The 12,330-nt window shown below is 36.4% G+C and overlaps 1 protein-coding gene across 9 annotated transcripts in view; it reads right to left on the reverse strand.

The window, feature by feature from the left end:
• The window catches only part of ATE1 (arginyltransferase 1), an 88,030-nt gene that overhangs the window by 66,335 nt on the left and 9,365 nt on the right, over window positions 1-12,330 (reverse strand). For 6 of the 9 annotated variants that reach the window (XM_076339157.1, XM_076339156.1, XM_076339152.1 and 3 more), the window contains exons 6-7: window positions 10,782-11,014; window positions 7,803-7,931 (exon numbers count right to left, since the gene is read on the reverse strand). In XM_076339157.1, the coding sequence (XP_076195272.1) occupies window positions 7,803-7,931; window positions 10,782-11,014 (362 nt within the window). Of the gene's footprint in view, window positions 1-7,802; window positions 7,932-8,961; window positions 9,091-10,781; window positions 11,015-12,330 lie in introns of all 9 variants that reach the window. The other 3 variants (XM_076339159.1, XM_076339153.1, XM_076339151.1) reach the window with 1 other exon arrangement.

Raw genomic sequence — 12,330 nt, forward strand, 5'->3', positions numbered from 1 at the left:
ATAAGCCCACATTGTCCTAGGAAATGTGTTACGATTTATTTTGTGCATTGGGCTGCCATATTTTAATTGAAATAATCTTCTCTAGCCAAAACAGACTAGAATCAACATTAACCATAAAGTTGTGGAGTGAAAAAAGTAAAAACCAAACAATAAAAAGTCAAGCTTTCAGTAAGGCTAGAAGCAGCTATTAAATGACCCCCTCAAAAAAAAAAAACAATAAAAAGACACTATCTAGGAAAACAGATTGAAATTAAGCTGAAAAATGAACAAAACTCTGTAACTTTCTGTAAAAATCAGGAAAATGGGATAAAACGGAGCATGTTTACAAAGGAAGATGGTGCCAAGCTATCCTCCTATCCTTGAAACGGGCAATATACTAGAGCTAAGTCAGCAGAGGAATCAAAGACTTATTCTGCGGCTGGCTCTATTTAGCATTTTCAACAGTGACTTACAAAAATATAGGAATGCTAACCAAATACAGTTTCAGAGATACCCACAGACCCGAAGGTGAAGAAAGAGCCTTCAAAACATAGTACATAAGGAAAGAGAGGATTTAAAGTTTAAATGCATGTCTCAAATGTAGTTTTCAGTACAAGAATCGGACTAATGAAATAGAAGTAATTGCTGATGCGACAGAACATACATTTCAGAATTACAATTTCAATTCCCTTATAGAGTGACAAAAGTCACGGTGGCTTTGTCTGCTCAGAAGAAACTTACTCTCAAAATAATGGAGATCTGTCAGTCTTACACTAAAGTGTTTTTTTTCTAATTTTGTATGGATTTATATAGAAAACTGTCAAAAATCAGGAAAAACATTGTAAACTGTTATGCAAAAACAATCTGAACTGAAACAATATGACTATAGACAAGTTGGTTAATCATCTGGATGCCTAAATTCTTAGGCTCTTATAGGCATTTCAAGAATAAAATCCATGAATCCACAGCACTACAGTCACGAGGGCCATGCAAGTAAACAGAAGGAATCAGGCTGATACAGAAGTACCAGTTGTAAGTCTTTAAGGCAGCGTTATCAGAGATGTGAAACACAAGCTCATTGCAGTGAGACGTTCTGCCACAGCAGCAGCCGACCACGGAAAGCCAACCATCAGATTAGCACTGCCATCAACCAAAATGATAAAAGAACGAATTCAAGAGCATTGTAGAAACGTATGGCTGCCAAGGCAAGCTAGAGAAGGTTAAAAATAACCACAAAGGCTATTGATTTTTTTTTTTTTTTTTAAAGCATTCTTTCACTAGAAGATAAAAAAAGGGGAAACTAGGTTAGAGACCCCTAAAAGTTTGCAACCGGCTGCTGATAGCAGCTTTTAAACTGATCAGAACGTGCTCCTTGGCATTTCCCAGACTACTTACTCAGTCTTCTATATTAGTTCAAGTGGATTTCTGGGAGGCAATTAAAAAAAACTGGGAAAGAAAAGAAAAAAACCACTATACCTATGTCAGTAATTTTTTTGCACCTTTTCAAACAGCGTATCTTTTGTGTGTTGTGAAATTCTTTTCTTCCAAGATAAACATTTAGTTAAGCACAAAGCAAAGAGAGTGTCTAGCTAGCTTTGCAGAGGGAACGGAGACACATGCTATTTTTCTACCAGTTTGTCATTATAAAACACTGATGAAAAGTTAAATAAAACGTTTGCTTCAGAAGGTCTAAACAGCAATAAACTGTTCACTGTGACTCTTTCTGGAAACTACTGTAGAATTTTTATGATCTTTTATGGAAATGTTTTCTAACTTGTGTAGCTGCCACATAGCTTTTTTCCGGTTACACTTCAGCTCTATTTCTTAAAGACAAAGACTACTGTAAAAAGATTTAAAGCCTAAATATCACATTAATGTTTTAAACCACCCAAATAAATCATTAAGTACACTAGAGAAGAGGCAGGAAGAAAAAATGCTTAATTTCAAATTTTTACTTGACAACATGTTATATGTAAAACTCATTTTGGAATTATAAGCACTAATTTTTTCAGCACAAGAACTGAATACAGCTAAAGAACTAAACTAGCTGACAGCTTTTATACAAGTGTATATGTGTGTGTATATATATATAAAAAAATATGCTGACAGCTTCTATGCTGGACTTCAAGAAGCATTTGAAAGAGGACAACAGGTCAGCAGAAAGGCAATGCCTCTAGTGAGATGATACTTCATTAAGAAGAACTGCTAGAGATATCCTCTATTCTGTCCAAATTAGCCATTGATTACATCACTGGGATCAAAATCCTTCTTGGAATGAAAGGGCCAAGAAGAAATGTTTTCACTGTATTCATTTAATTTACAATCTTTGCCTCCAGAGCTACACAGTTCCACATCTGTATCTATCATTTAAATACCAAGAAATACATTTTGACACTTCATATAAAACACAAAAGACATGTAGGTGGCAAAATGTTCTGAAACATTTACATATATATTTCCACATACTTTGTCAATCATCCTGAAGCTGGGGTAGAGTCAGATCATAGCATCTTCCAGGTGATTTGTATTCTGTAAAGCCCTCCCTGCATTTCTTACATAGAAACACAGGTATTTTTGCTGCCGAGCAAGAGTTAAAACATTTGCAAAGATGGATTGCTCTTAGCAAAGCAGAAGACAAGCCAGATCTATTACTAAGCTTCCTTAAATCCAATGTTCTCATCTGAAGAGCCAGCCTATGCCCTCGGACCTAGTTACTGTTTCTATCTTGTTTCTACCTTGTTTTCAGATTTCTGTACTGTAATTCTACAAAGCTAAAGTATAAAGTAGTATAAAGTACTACCTGGTCACTCTCATATTCTTCTCTGTTTCTTGAAGTAAAACCAGAATAACAGACTGCGGTACGTCTGTAGAGAAAGCCACCTCTACTAGCACTGTCTAGCACCAGCACTTGATTCAATGATGTATCAAAGTATTTCTGCCTCTTGGGATTACACAAGACACATAAAAAGCTCACCCTTCTGTCTTATTCTCTGATCATTATTCTGTACATTAATCTACACATTTTCTCCCAGAAATATAACCAAATGCTATTAAAAGTTACTCAGTTTCAAAAAAAATATTGGCTCCAAAACCATATTTGTCCATTTCTCTCTGCATGAATTATTGTGACAAAGCGATGTTACGATTTATTGTATTTCTTATGAAAAAAGAAGGAAAAAAGTAGACAAACTGCCATTCATACAATTTGTTTGCATAATTATGGCACTCGATCTGCTGATCAGCTCTATAATTTGTGCTTCAGCTGATCTTTCACTGACAATACAGGGAAACAACGCCTGCCCAATGAAAGGATGCTCAGCCTACTATCTCCTCTCTGTTCATTATAGAGGTCTCCCTTTTTCAGTTTTTCCAGGCTTTCATGATTTCAGTTTTTTTCATTACAGCTTGACTCATTTAACAAAACAAATATAACCACCATCCAAGCAGGAAAAAAACCAAACAAGTAACTTGTAGACATGTAAATAAATCCTTGCAATTGATTATATTAGTCGCTTTTTGTATGCTATAGACACAGATCCACATATTAAACAGGATTATAGTCTTCCACTACTTTAGCAAAAAAAAAAAAAAAAAAAAAAAAATTGGGAACAGTACAAGGGAACTACTGTCTTGGACCTGAGAAAAAGGTCCATATACAGTACTTCCATAAATGGCCAGAAGAAATGCATAGAATGTGACAAACACTAGAACAGATTCTCCCCTTGCACATTTTCACAGCTTCCAGAAAATGAGCAGTTCAAGGACTTGGCTAATTCAGGAGCAGCCTTGGATAAACTTGTCCAATACGCAGTCATACACCTATTTTCCATGACTGTATCTTACCTCATTCAGAAGCTATTTATACTTTACCACTTAATAATCTGTTGAAGTTCCCCCTAATTCTTCTGATTTTTTCCAACAACTCTTTTTAAGATAAGAGTACATATATTACTAAAAAAGTGGATGACTATGCATTTACATAGCAGCATACTAAGGTTTTGTTCCCACAGAGAAAAACTGAAAAATCAGTTCTTCCACAGCACTATTTAAGAGCAAGTATTATGAAGCAACCTTTAATTAGAAAATCGTTTGCTATGTTTTTCCTCAGGACACCAATTCAATTCAGTAAAAACATGCTGACATAAATATTCCTAGGTGCCAACAACTTTGCGTAACATCAGTATTGACTGCACTCCAAAGCACAGAGACAACCAGGTCAGTTTTGAAACTGAAATCCTGTAGCAACTGACCAAAGGTTTTTGAGAGGGTTGAGAAGATTTCCAAGGGAAATTCAATTTATACAGACAAACTAAGACAAAAGGGGATAATCAATAGTTAAAAAGCCTATGCAGAAAATAGTTGTAAGTTTTTATGTCAAGATAAAAACAGAGATTTGAAAAAATTCCACTCACAAGCTAAATTATTTTTGATTCCACAAGCAACAAGATACTCAAAACTGTTCCTAGAATATTAACTTATTTGGCAGATATCAACTGTACTTCTACTTTACCATATTCTCTGCTTGCCAATGAGAGTGGCACTGAAGATTGTGATGATGCTTCCATAGAAAAGGCAAGTTTCATCACCGCAGGGGCAACACCAACTCTGGGACTTGGAAAAAGTTTATTCCACTATGAAATTTCTGCCTTGCTTTTTATTAGAACAAACAGAAGTTACTGCCTTAATCAGGAATCAGTACTGCATCATCAAAATCCATCACAGGACTCTCCCCAGCAAAACCTCAAACTAAATTCTTGTTAATGAACACACACTATTATTAGTGCTACTGCAGTCTCCACCAGAGATGCAGAAGAAGGAGAGGAGAAAGTAAGGAGGAAAAGGCAAAATTCAAAAAGACCCACCATCTTGAAGGGCACTGAAACACTAGTTATCACTAGTCTCAAAGTGGCACTAACCAGAGAGGGCCCAGAAGTTCAAAGTAATCTTTGGTGTCAAGTATTCAATGGATTCCCTGTCCTGGAAATTATCTATTCCCCTTTCTCACATAAAATCTTGACGAAAAGATGTACAGACATTGCATAGGTGCAAAAAGAGGGCCTTCTTTCACACTCATTGAGCAATAATCAGCTTCATGGTTCACATACCTTTTGTTAATGTTGTGAACTGTTTTATAACTTTCCACATTAGTGTTATTTTCAAATAATCACCAAAATTCTAAATCTATTCCTAAAATTGCCTTTTAATGTAATAAGGTTAATATTAAACTAGTCTAGCAGCAAATATAGGCAGACAGTATATTGTAATGCTAACAATCTAAGAATATATTCCAGAAAGAAGTTGTTAACATGTCCCATAACAATTTTTGTCGGATTCTGAATTTAAATATAGGCAGGTTTCTGAATATGAAGTGTTCAGCCAAATATAAAATTAAATATTTTTCCTAAACTAGAAACTTTCCAAACACAAAAGTGTGCAGGACTCTCCCTGAAAAGGAGGTTCACCTACCATACACAGATATATTAGCTTGCACAGACTAAAAGCTAAATTTAATTTTTAGAGCAAAAAAATTCCTGGATGTTTGCCAGTTTAAAGCCCAAAGCAGACTTGTTACTACCCTGATAAAAAGCCCTGTGTATAGGACAGAATTTCATTCTACCTTTACTTAAAGAACTGCTTGGCTCCATAATGTCTGTATGATGTATTAAAAAGTCTGAAAAACAGGAAGAAGAAAAAGTTTCAGGTCTTTGAAATAGCATTTTCCACCCTTCCTCTCAATAACTTGGATCAGTTTTACCCTACTTGGTATCTTCTATTCTTAAAAGCGACTCTCATAATTCTCCTCCCACACAAATTCAGTATTTAAAAAAAAAAAAAAAAAAGGCACAAATGCATCAAAATACATTTTGTGTAAAGTATTCTTCAGTTTACTTCCTGCAGGGATCAAATACAAAACGCTTTTGATTGAAGTGACAGAGCTTTAGTGCCTAATAACTGTGAATAGAAAGACCTTCTTAGCCAGATAGTCACATGAACACACAAGATAATTTACTAGTCCTAAAGAAGCACCTAAATTAAAAGCCATCAGCATCAGGCTGAGTTTTTACATTTACTAGACGCTTCAGAGAAGATCTATGTCTCCTCTGGATTACTACACTAACCCTGAACAAACATGATGCGAGAGACAAGATAAAGGCAGAGCAGGGAAACACCTATGGCAAGTAACAAGGAAAAAGAGGATAAAAATCCTTTAAACTATTAGCGGTATGAACGGAAATCCATCTCCTTCCCATTCAACAGCAATTCCCATGACAGACTTTACACCTTAAGGTGGTGGAAACCAGAACTGTCCATAATGCATCTTTATAAGGTTTCCTCCCCCAGACTCCCTCAGTTAAAAAACAAAGTTCCATGGGTGATTAAGCCCATCAAACCCAAGTCTACACCAAACCATGCACTCTGACCCAAAGAGAGATTAGATGAACTGAGAGCTAATTGCTATTCAGAACTGAACTGGAAGCAGCCATCATTATTTTGGTCTTGATTCTTCATGATGTAATGACTGTATTAAAAAAATCCATAATTTTAAACAAAGAGTAAGTAAGTATATGAAGTTCTTACCACCCTCTCTGCAGCAAAAGATCTTCAGAGCAAAAGCATGGTGGAATATATGCTATATCTAAGCATTAGGGCTGAAATACATTCATCATAGCAGACAAATCAAGTCCCTAATCAGGCCAGGTAATAGCTGGTACAAATATAGTAAATAGCTCAATCTTTCTTGGCATGTTTCCAATTTTTACCTTATATAATTAAACCAATTTATGTCAGTAATTATAAAAAGGGCAGAGACTACTACTTATTGTTATAAGTCCTATTATTTTACAAAACAAAGTGGAATAAATTTTATGGCTTTCCACAGTAGCATTACAGAGATCTCACAAAAAAGCTCTCCTTACACTCTTTTGAACTAAAGCCAAAAATGATTATGTGGTTCTATTATTCTACCTGTAAAGCAGCCACAGCTTGCTAGGTATCACTTCTGCAAGTATTGCTCTCAAGCACAGAAAAGTCTGACTAGATAGTTGATCAATATTGAAGTCTTACATTTGCAGTAGATAGAAATGACAGATCTGAGGTAGCAGTTTTATTAATTCTGCTAATGAAAAATGTTGTGCCACCTGCCAGAGAAATGGAGAACTGCTGCTTGCTTAGAACCCTATGAGTACTTTTTTCTTTTCTTTTTTTTTTTACTTATCTAAGATTAGGATTAGCATCCTGTAAACACCATTTTAAAAGCAGGCTTTATTCATATGCAATGTACTTTCATCGAATCTCAGACAATCAGCTAGCAGTATTTTTGCACAATTCTACCAAAGGTGAGTTCTAGTTGAGAGGTATGCTTAGCAATGAAATCTGAATAAAACTGAGATTTTGAAAACCTTCACCTGTTAAATTAAGCGAGACAACAAAAATAAAGGACAAATGTGAAAAGGTACCAAACAGCTTTAAAGCAGAAGATGCTTTTGCCATCAAAAAAGCACTTCCATACCATTGTCCCATTTCCAGTGGAAATCTCAGTCCCAGACCTCTTGACAAATCATGTACAAACAGCAGCTCTACTCAACTCATTACTAACATTAGTTTTTTTAGTTATGATGGTGCACAATCCCTGTCTCTTCAGCTCAGTTTCCCCTGGGCTGAAGCCTGCAACAGAAGCTTGCTAAAAACCACAATGCTTTCCCTCCCAAATGGAAACTCCAATATTTTAATATTTAGAATCACTCTAAGAGACACCATTTCCCATCATTTAACTGTGCGTTAAAAAAAAATGTTTTCATAAAGGTGCATGCAGTGAACTGTACCTCATTTTCGCCACAGTCAGAAGGTGTATCCTTGTGTATAGCCATCTGATACTTGGCAAATAAGGTGGCTGATTGGTTGAAGGATGATTTGAACTGGGGGTCCTCAAAGGAGACAGGTACTAACCTCACCTTCAGAGCAAGGAAAATACAGGCATACTATTTTGAGTGCATATAATCAGATAATATGCTTCTGAAGGTAAGGCTAGTGAAAGATCTCCTATCCACTTCAAAGCCTCTGAAGTCGATTTTCTACTTTAAACATATTAATAAAAAAAATCCTCCTACAGGGGAAATCTGACAACTAACACTAAGCTTAAACTGACTGTTGATACTTTCATTAAAGAATAAAAATTGTATAACAGTAGAACACTTCAAAGCATCAGTTTATTGAAACTATTTTTTTGACCAAGTTATCTAACAAATCAACCACAAATTTTATTTTCATTGTACAGTCTCAAGGACTTTTAAAAGGTAATCTTCTTAATGGCACATCACTCATTGCCCCCGTTTAGCAATTACATATTCTTGCTACATATACTTTTTCTCCAAACTCCTGAATTTTTTTCTTTATAGTATTAGAGAGGTAATATGTCTGACAGTTAACTATTACACACCGCCTGGTCATTACAAGAAGCAGTAACGACGTGTAATTTAGATGGAGTGCACTGATTACTTCTTGAAGGGCTTAAATTGAAAAGGAAGAGGTTTATAAAACTTCTCTGAACCTTAAACCAACAATTTGTATGTGTGATAAATTCTTCACTCACATGTTGGCCCTGATCATGCTTGTTCCTCCTTATGGAAGCATTCAAACCAAAGCCAATGCGACTAGTTACCAGGGTTTAGTTTTATGAGATTTGTATTTATAAGGTCCACAATATCTATCTCCAAAAGCCTCATCCTCTCCATCTCTTACCCAAGAGCATCCCCATGTAACTTCCTTAACTTTTCTGTCTGCAATTAAGACCAAATATTTGTGGCACTCACAAAGAGATATCAAAAGAGTTTGCACTTTCAGGACGTTGATTTATTTGATACACTATTTTACATGCTCCTGAATATACAATGGATATAAAATCCACATTTGTTTCTCCTAGAAAGACGACGCATGAAATGGAGGGGAAGCTGAGCTTTGCATAAATTCATTTGGCCTTCTGACCTGATTTATAGTTGGTTTATCAGGTGGGTCCTGGTGAATAACCATCTGGTAACGTTTATAGACCTGGTAAGACTCCTGAAATGTGGCTTTGAACTGTGAACTTGGTGGAGATGATCTCACCACCCTCACCTTCAGAAGAAGTTAAACACATTTATTGTTACAATATCATGCAATAACTATATATTTGTACATATACAAACATCACAGAGAGAAATTTTGAATTCCTGCACAAGGGCCCTAACAATTTAATTAATATTAGCCAATAGCCTTCCAGTTCTTCAACTCAATTTAGGCTATTGAAGGCCTTTACATTTACACTGAATAACATACAAGGTTTTCAAACAGCAAATTAAGATGACTAAAACGCCTACAGAAGAACTACACAGTTTTTAGGAAATCATACCAATAAATGGTATGCAGATTGACATTTTAAAGAGATTTTTCTGTACTTTTCTTAAAATCTTCTCCTGTAGTTTCACACTATACTGAAAAATACTTGAAGGACCCATGCATTTGGAAAACTCATATCTGTGCTCTTTAGATAAAGACTATGTTTTTTTGCAGCAATCCCAAGGGGATTTCTTGATATTTTTCAAATTGAAAGAGGAAGATGAAACAATGTTTCCACATTCAGTTACAAGTTAATTGTAATAAGAAGTTATCTGTCTTCCCCACCATCACACTTACACACAAAAAAATAAAATAATTATTTTTTTAAAAAACTACAAATTAAAAATTGTTCTTAGTAAAAATTCTTGCTCCCTAACCAAAAGGATGCTATCACATGAGCAACAGTGCATTTCTTTTCAAGCATATTTAAGGACATGTTCATTTCAAAAAACACTTAATTTTCAGTATGGTTCTGATCTACAAAAAAAAAACCACCACACTTGACAGCCATAGTAAAGAGCAAAGACAGTCTGGGAAAACACTGCTGGAACCATCCTCCTTTTAATTCTCCCTGCATCTTGTAAATGAAGATGTGCAGACAAAACCATCGTACTTCTGTTACACAACTCATCAGAAAATCTGGAGGAGTTAGTGAGATGGATCAATTTCATGGCTTCTTGTCAGTTATTCAGGGTGAATCTTTTAAGTCATCATCACTACCTCTTTGAATAATTACCAAAAGAATATTAAAAATTTAACTTCCAATGCCATCATTGATAATAGTAACTCCAGGAAAATACTTATATTCATGTAGTTTTCCAGCTTCCAGAAAAAAAAAAAAGAAAAAAAAATGGTTTTATGGGTTAGAAAGTCCAAAAGTCTTCCAGATGACTGCCTCTATATTACTAATAGATTTAATGGCAACCGGTAAATTAAGCAAAGTTTTCTACCATCACTTTTATGGCTTCCAAAGACACCAACACACATCAATGACATTTATAAAGAGCATCTATCTTCTTATCTGTTTAATTTTATGAACAGTTACTGCTTTCTTGTCAAGATTCATTAGCATAGATAGTTTAAGTATTTATATACTGCAGAACTAAATATTGAATCTCTCTCATCATTCAACACTCAGTTAATTCAAAGTCTTTCATTTTCAAGTCACACTGTATGAAATCAATTTACAAGTTATTTTGGTAACTGTACTGGTCTCTGCTACGACTGACTGCAAGTGCAAGAGTACCCTCTTGTGGTTAGACAGAGCTCAGCTGCACCATATACATATATCATGCAGTACCACATACATTCCAAGATTTAAACTACAACCATTCCATAAAGTCACAGATGCTAAACACCTAAGCATTTCAAAAACTCCTTAACTAGACTTTTCCTTAATTTGCCTCCAACAACAGTGAATGAGATATTACCTCTAATTTGTGCGGTGCATCATCAGGTAAAGAGACAAAAATGAAGTCTTCAATGGTTTTAGGTTGGTTTGTTTTAGATTTAGAGTTTTGCAAGAGGAAAATTTGATCTCCTGCTTGAAGTGGAGAGCCTTCAAAGGTGCACATCTGGTTTTGAAGGAGTTTCTGCAGTTTTCTTTCTTTCCGTATGTCCTTTGCTTTTCGACATGGTGGCTTGCTCAGATCGGCCCCTTTGCCTGCAAGGGCATAAGCAAAGAATTAAACACCACATTTTGCAACAAACAAGTAGTTCTTACATAATCACTGAAAATAAATGGTTAAAATCACCTTTACTGCAGACCTTAGTCTGGACATAACATCTTTCCCATTTACAACTACCAACAACACCTCATGCCAAGCTAAGTTGCAATGATTTTTCCTCTACAGCTGTTTAATGCAGCACTTTAATATGGAAACACCTTGACCACGATTCCACTCCAGAGCCAAGGATATATTTAAAAAATAAAATGAAAAGGCTTCCTGCTAAGTCTATCCTTAAATCATTTTGCCACAGCCCCCTCTCAGAAACAAAGAAAAGTTCCTGTTTAATGTATGGTATGATGGTGTACTACATCCAAATAGCTATAGGATCAGCTTGAAATACTGAAAGGAAAAAACACAACCACAAAACCTCGCAGCCAAATTCACAGAGAATTGTTCTACTGCATTAAAAACCCAGGTGGCTACACAACAGACTCCTGTAGAAGACACACACACAAAAAAAGGATCTATTTTTTGTCACCTGGAATCCTTATGCAGTATATAGAAATGCTGCCAATGCCAGTGCCATTAGTACCAATGCTACTTATGTCATGTAAAAGAAGAGTAAAAGGCCACATAAGCTTACACAGAATCATAGAATCATCATAGAATAGTTTGGGTTGGAAGGGACCTCTAAAGGTCATCAGTCCAACCCCCCTGCCATGGGCAGGGACATCTTCAACTAGATCAGGTTGCTCAGAGCCCCGTCCAGCCTGACCTTGAAGATTTCCAGGGATGGGGCATCCACCACCTCTCTGGGCAACCTGTGCCAGTGTTTCACCACCCTCAGCGTAAAAAATTTCTTCCTTATATCTAAGTCTATATCTATCCCCCCTTTAGTTTAAAGCCATTCCCCCTTGTCCTGTTGCAACAGGCCCTGCTAAAAAGTTTGCCACCATCTTTTTTATAAGCCCCCTTGAAGTACTGATAGGCTGCAAGAAGGTCTCCCCGAAGCCTTCGCTTCTCTAGGCTGAACAACCCCAACTCTCTCAGCCTTTCTTCAGAGGAGAGGTGTTCCATCCCCCTGATCATTTTCGTGGCCCTCCTCTGGACCCGCTCCAACAGGTCCGTGTCCTTCTTATGCTGAGGGCTCCAGAGCTGGACACAGTACTCCAGGTGGGGTCTCACCAGAGCAGAGTAGAGGGGCAGAATCACCTCCCTCGACCTGCTGGCCACGCTTCTTTGGATGCAGCCCAGGATACGGTTGGCCTTCTGGGCTGCGAGCGCACACTGCTGGCTCATGTCCAGCTTT

This window comes from Aptenodytes patagonicus, chromosome 5 (assembly GCF_965638725.1).
Source record: "Aptenodytes patagonicus chromosome 5, bAptPat1.pri.cur, whole genome shotgun sequence".
NCBI classification, from domain to species: Eukaryota; Metazoa; Chordata; class Aves; order Sphenisciformes; family Spheniscidae; genus Aptenodytes; species Aptenodytes patagonicus.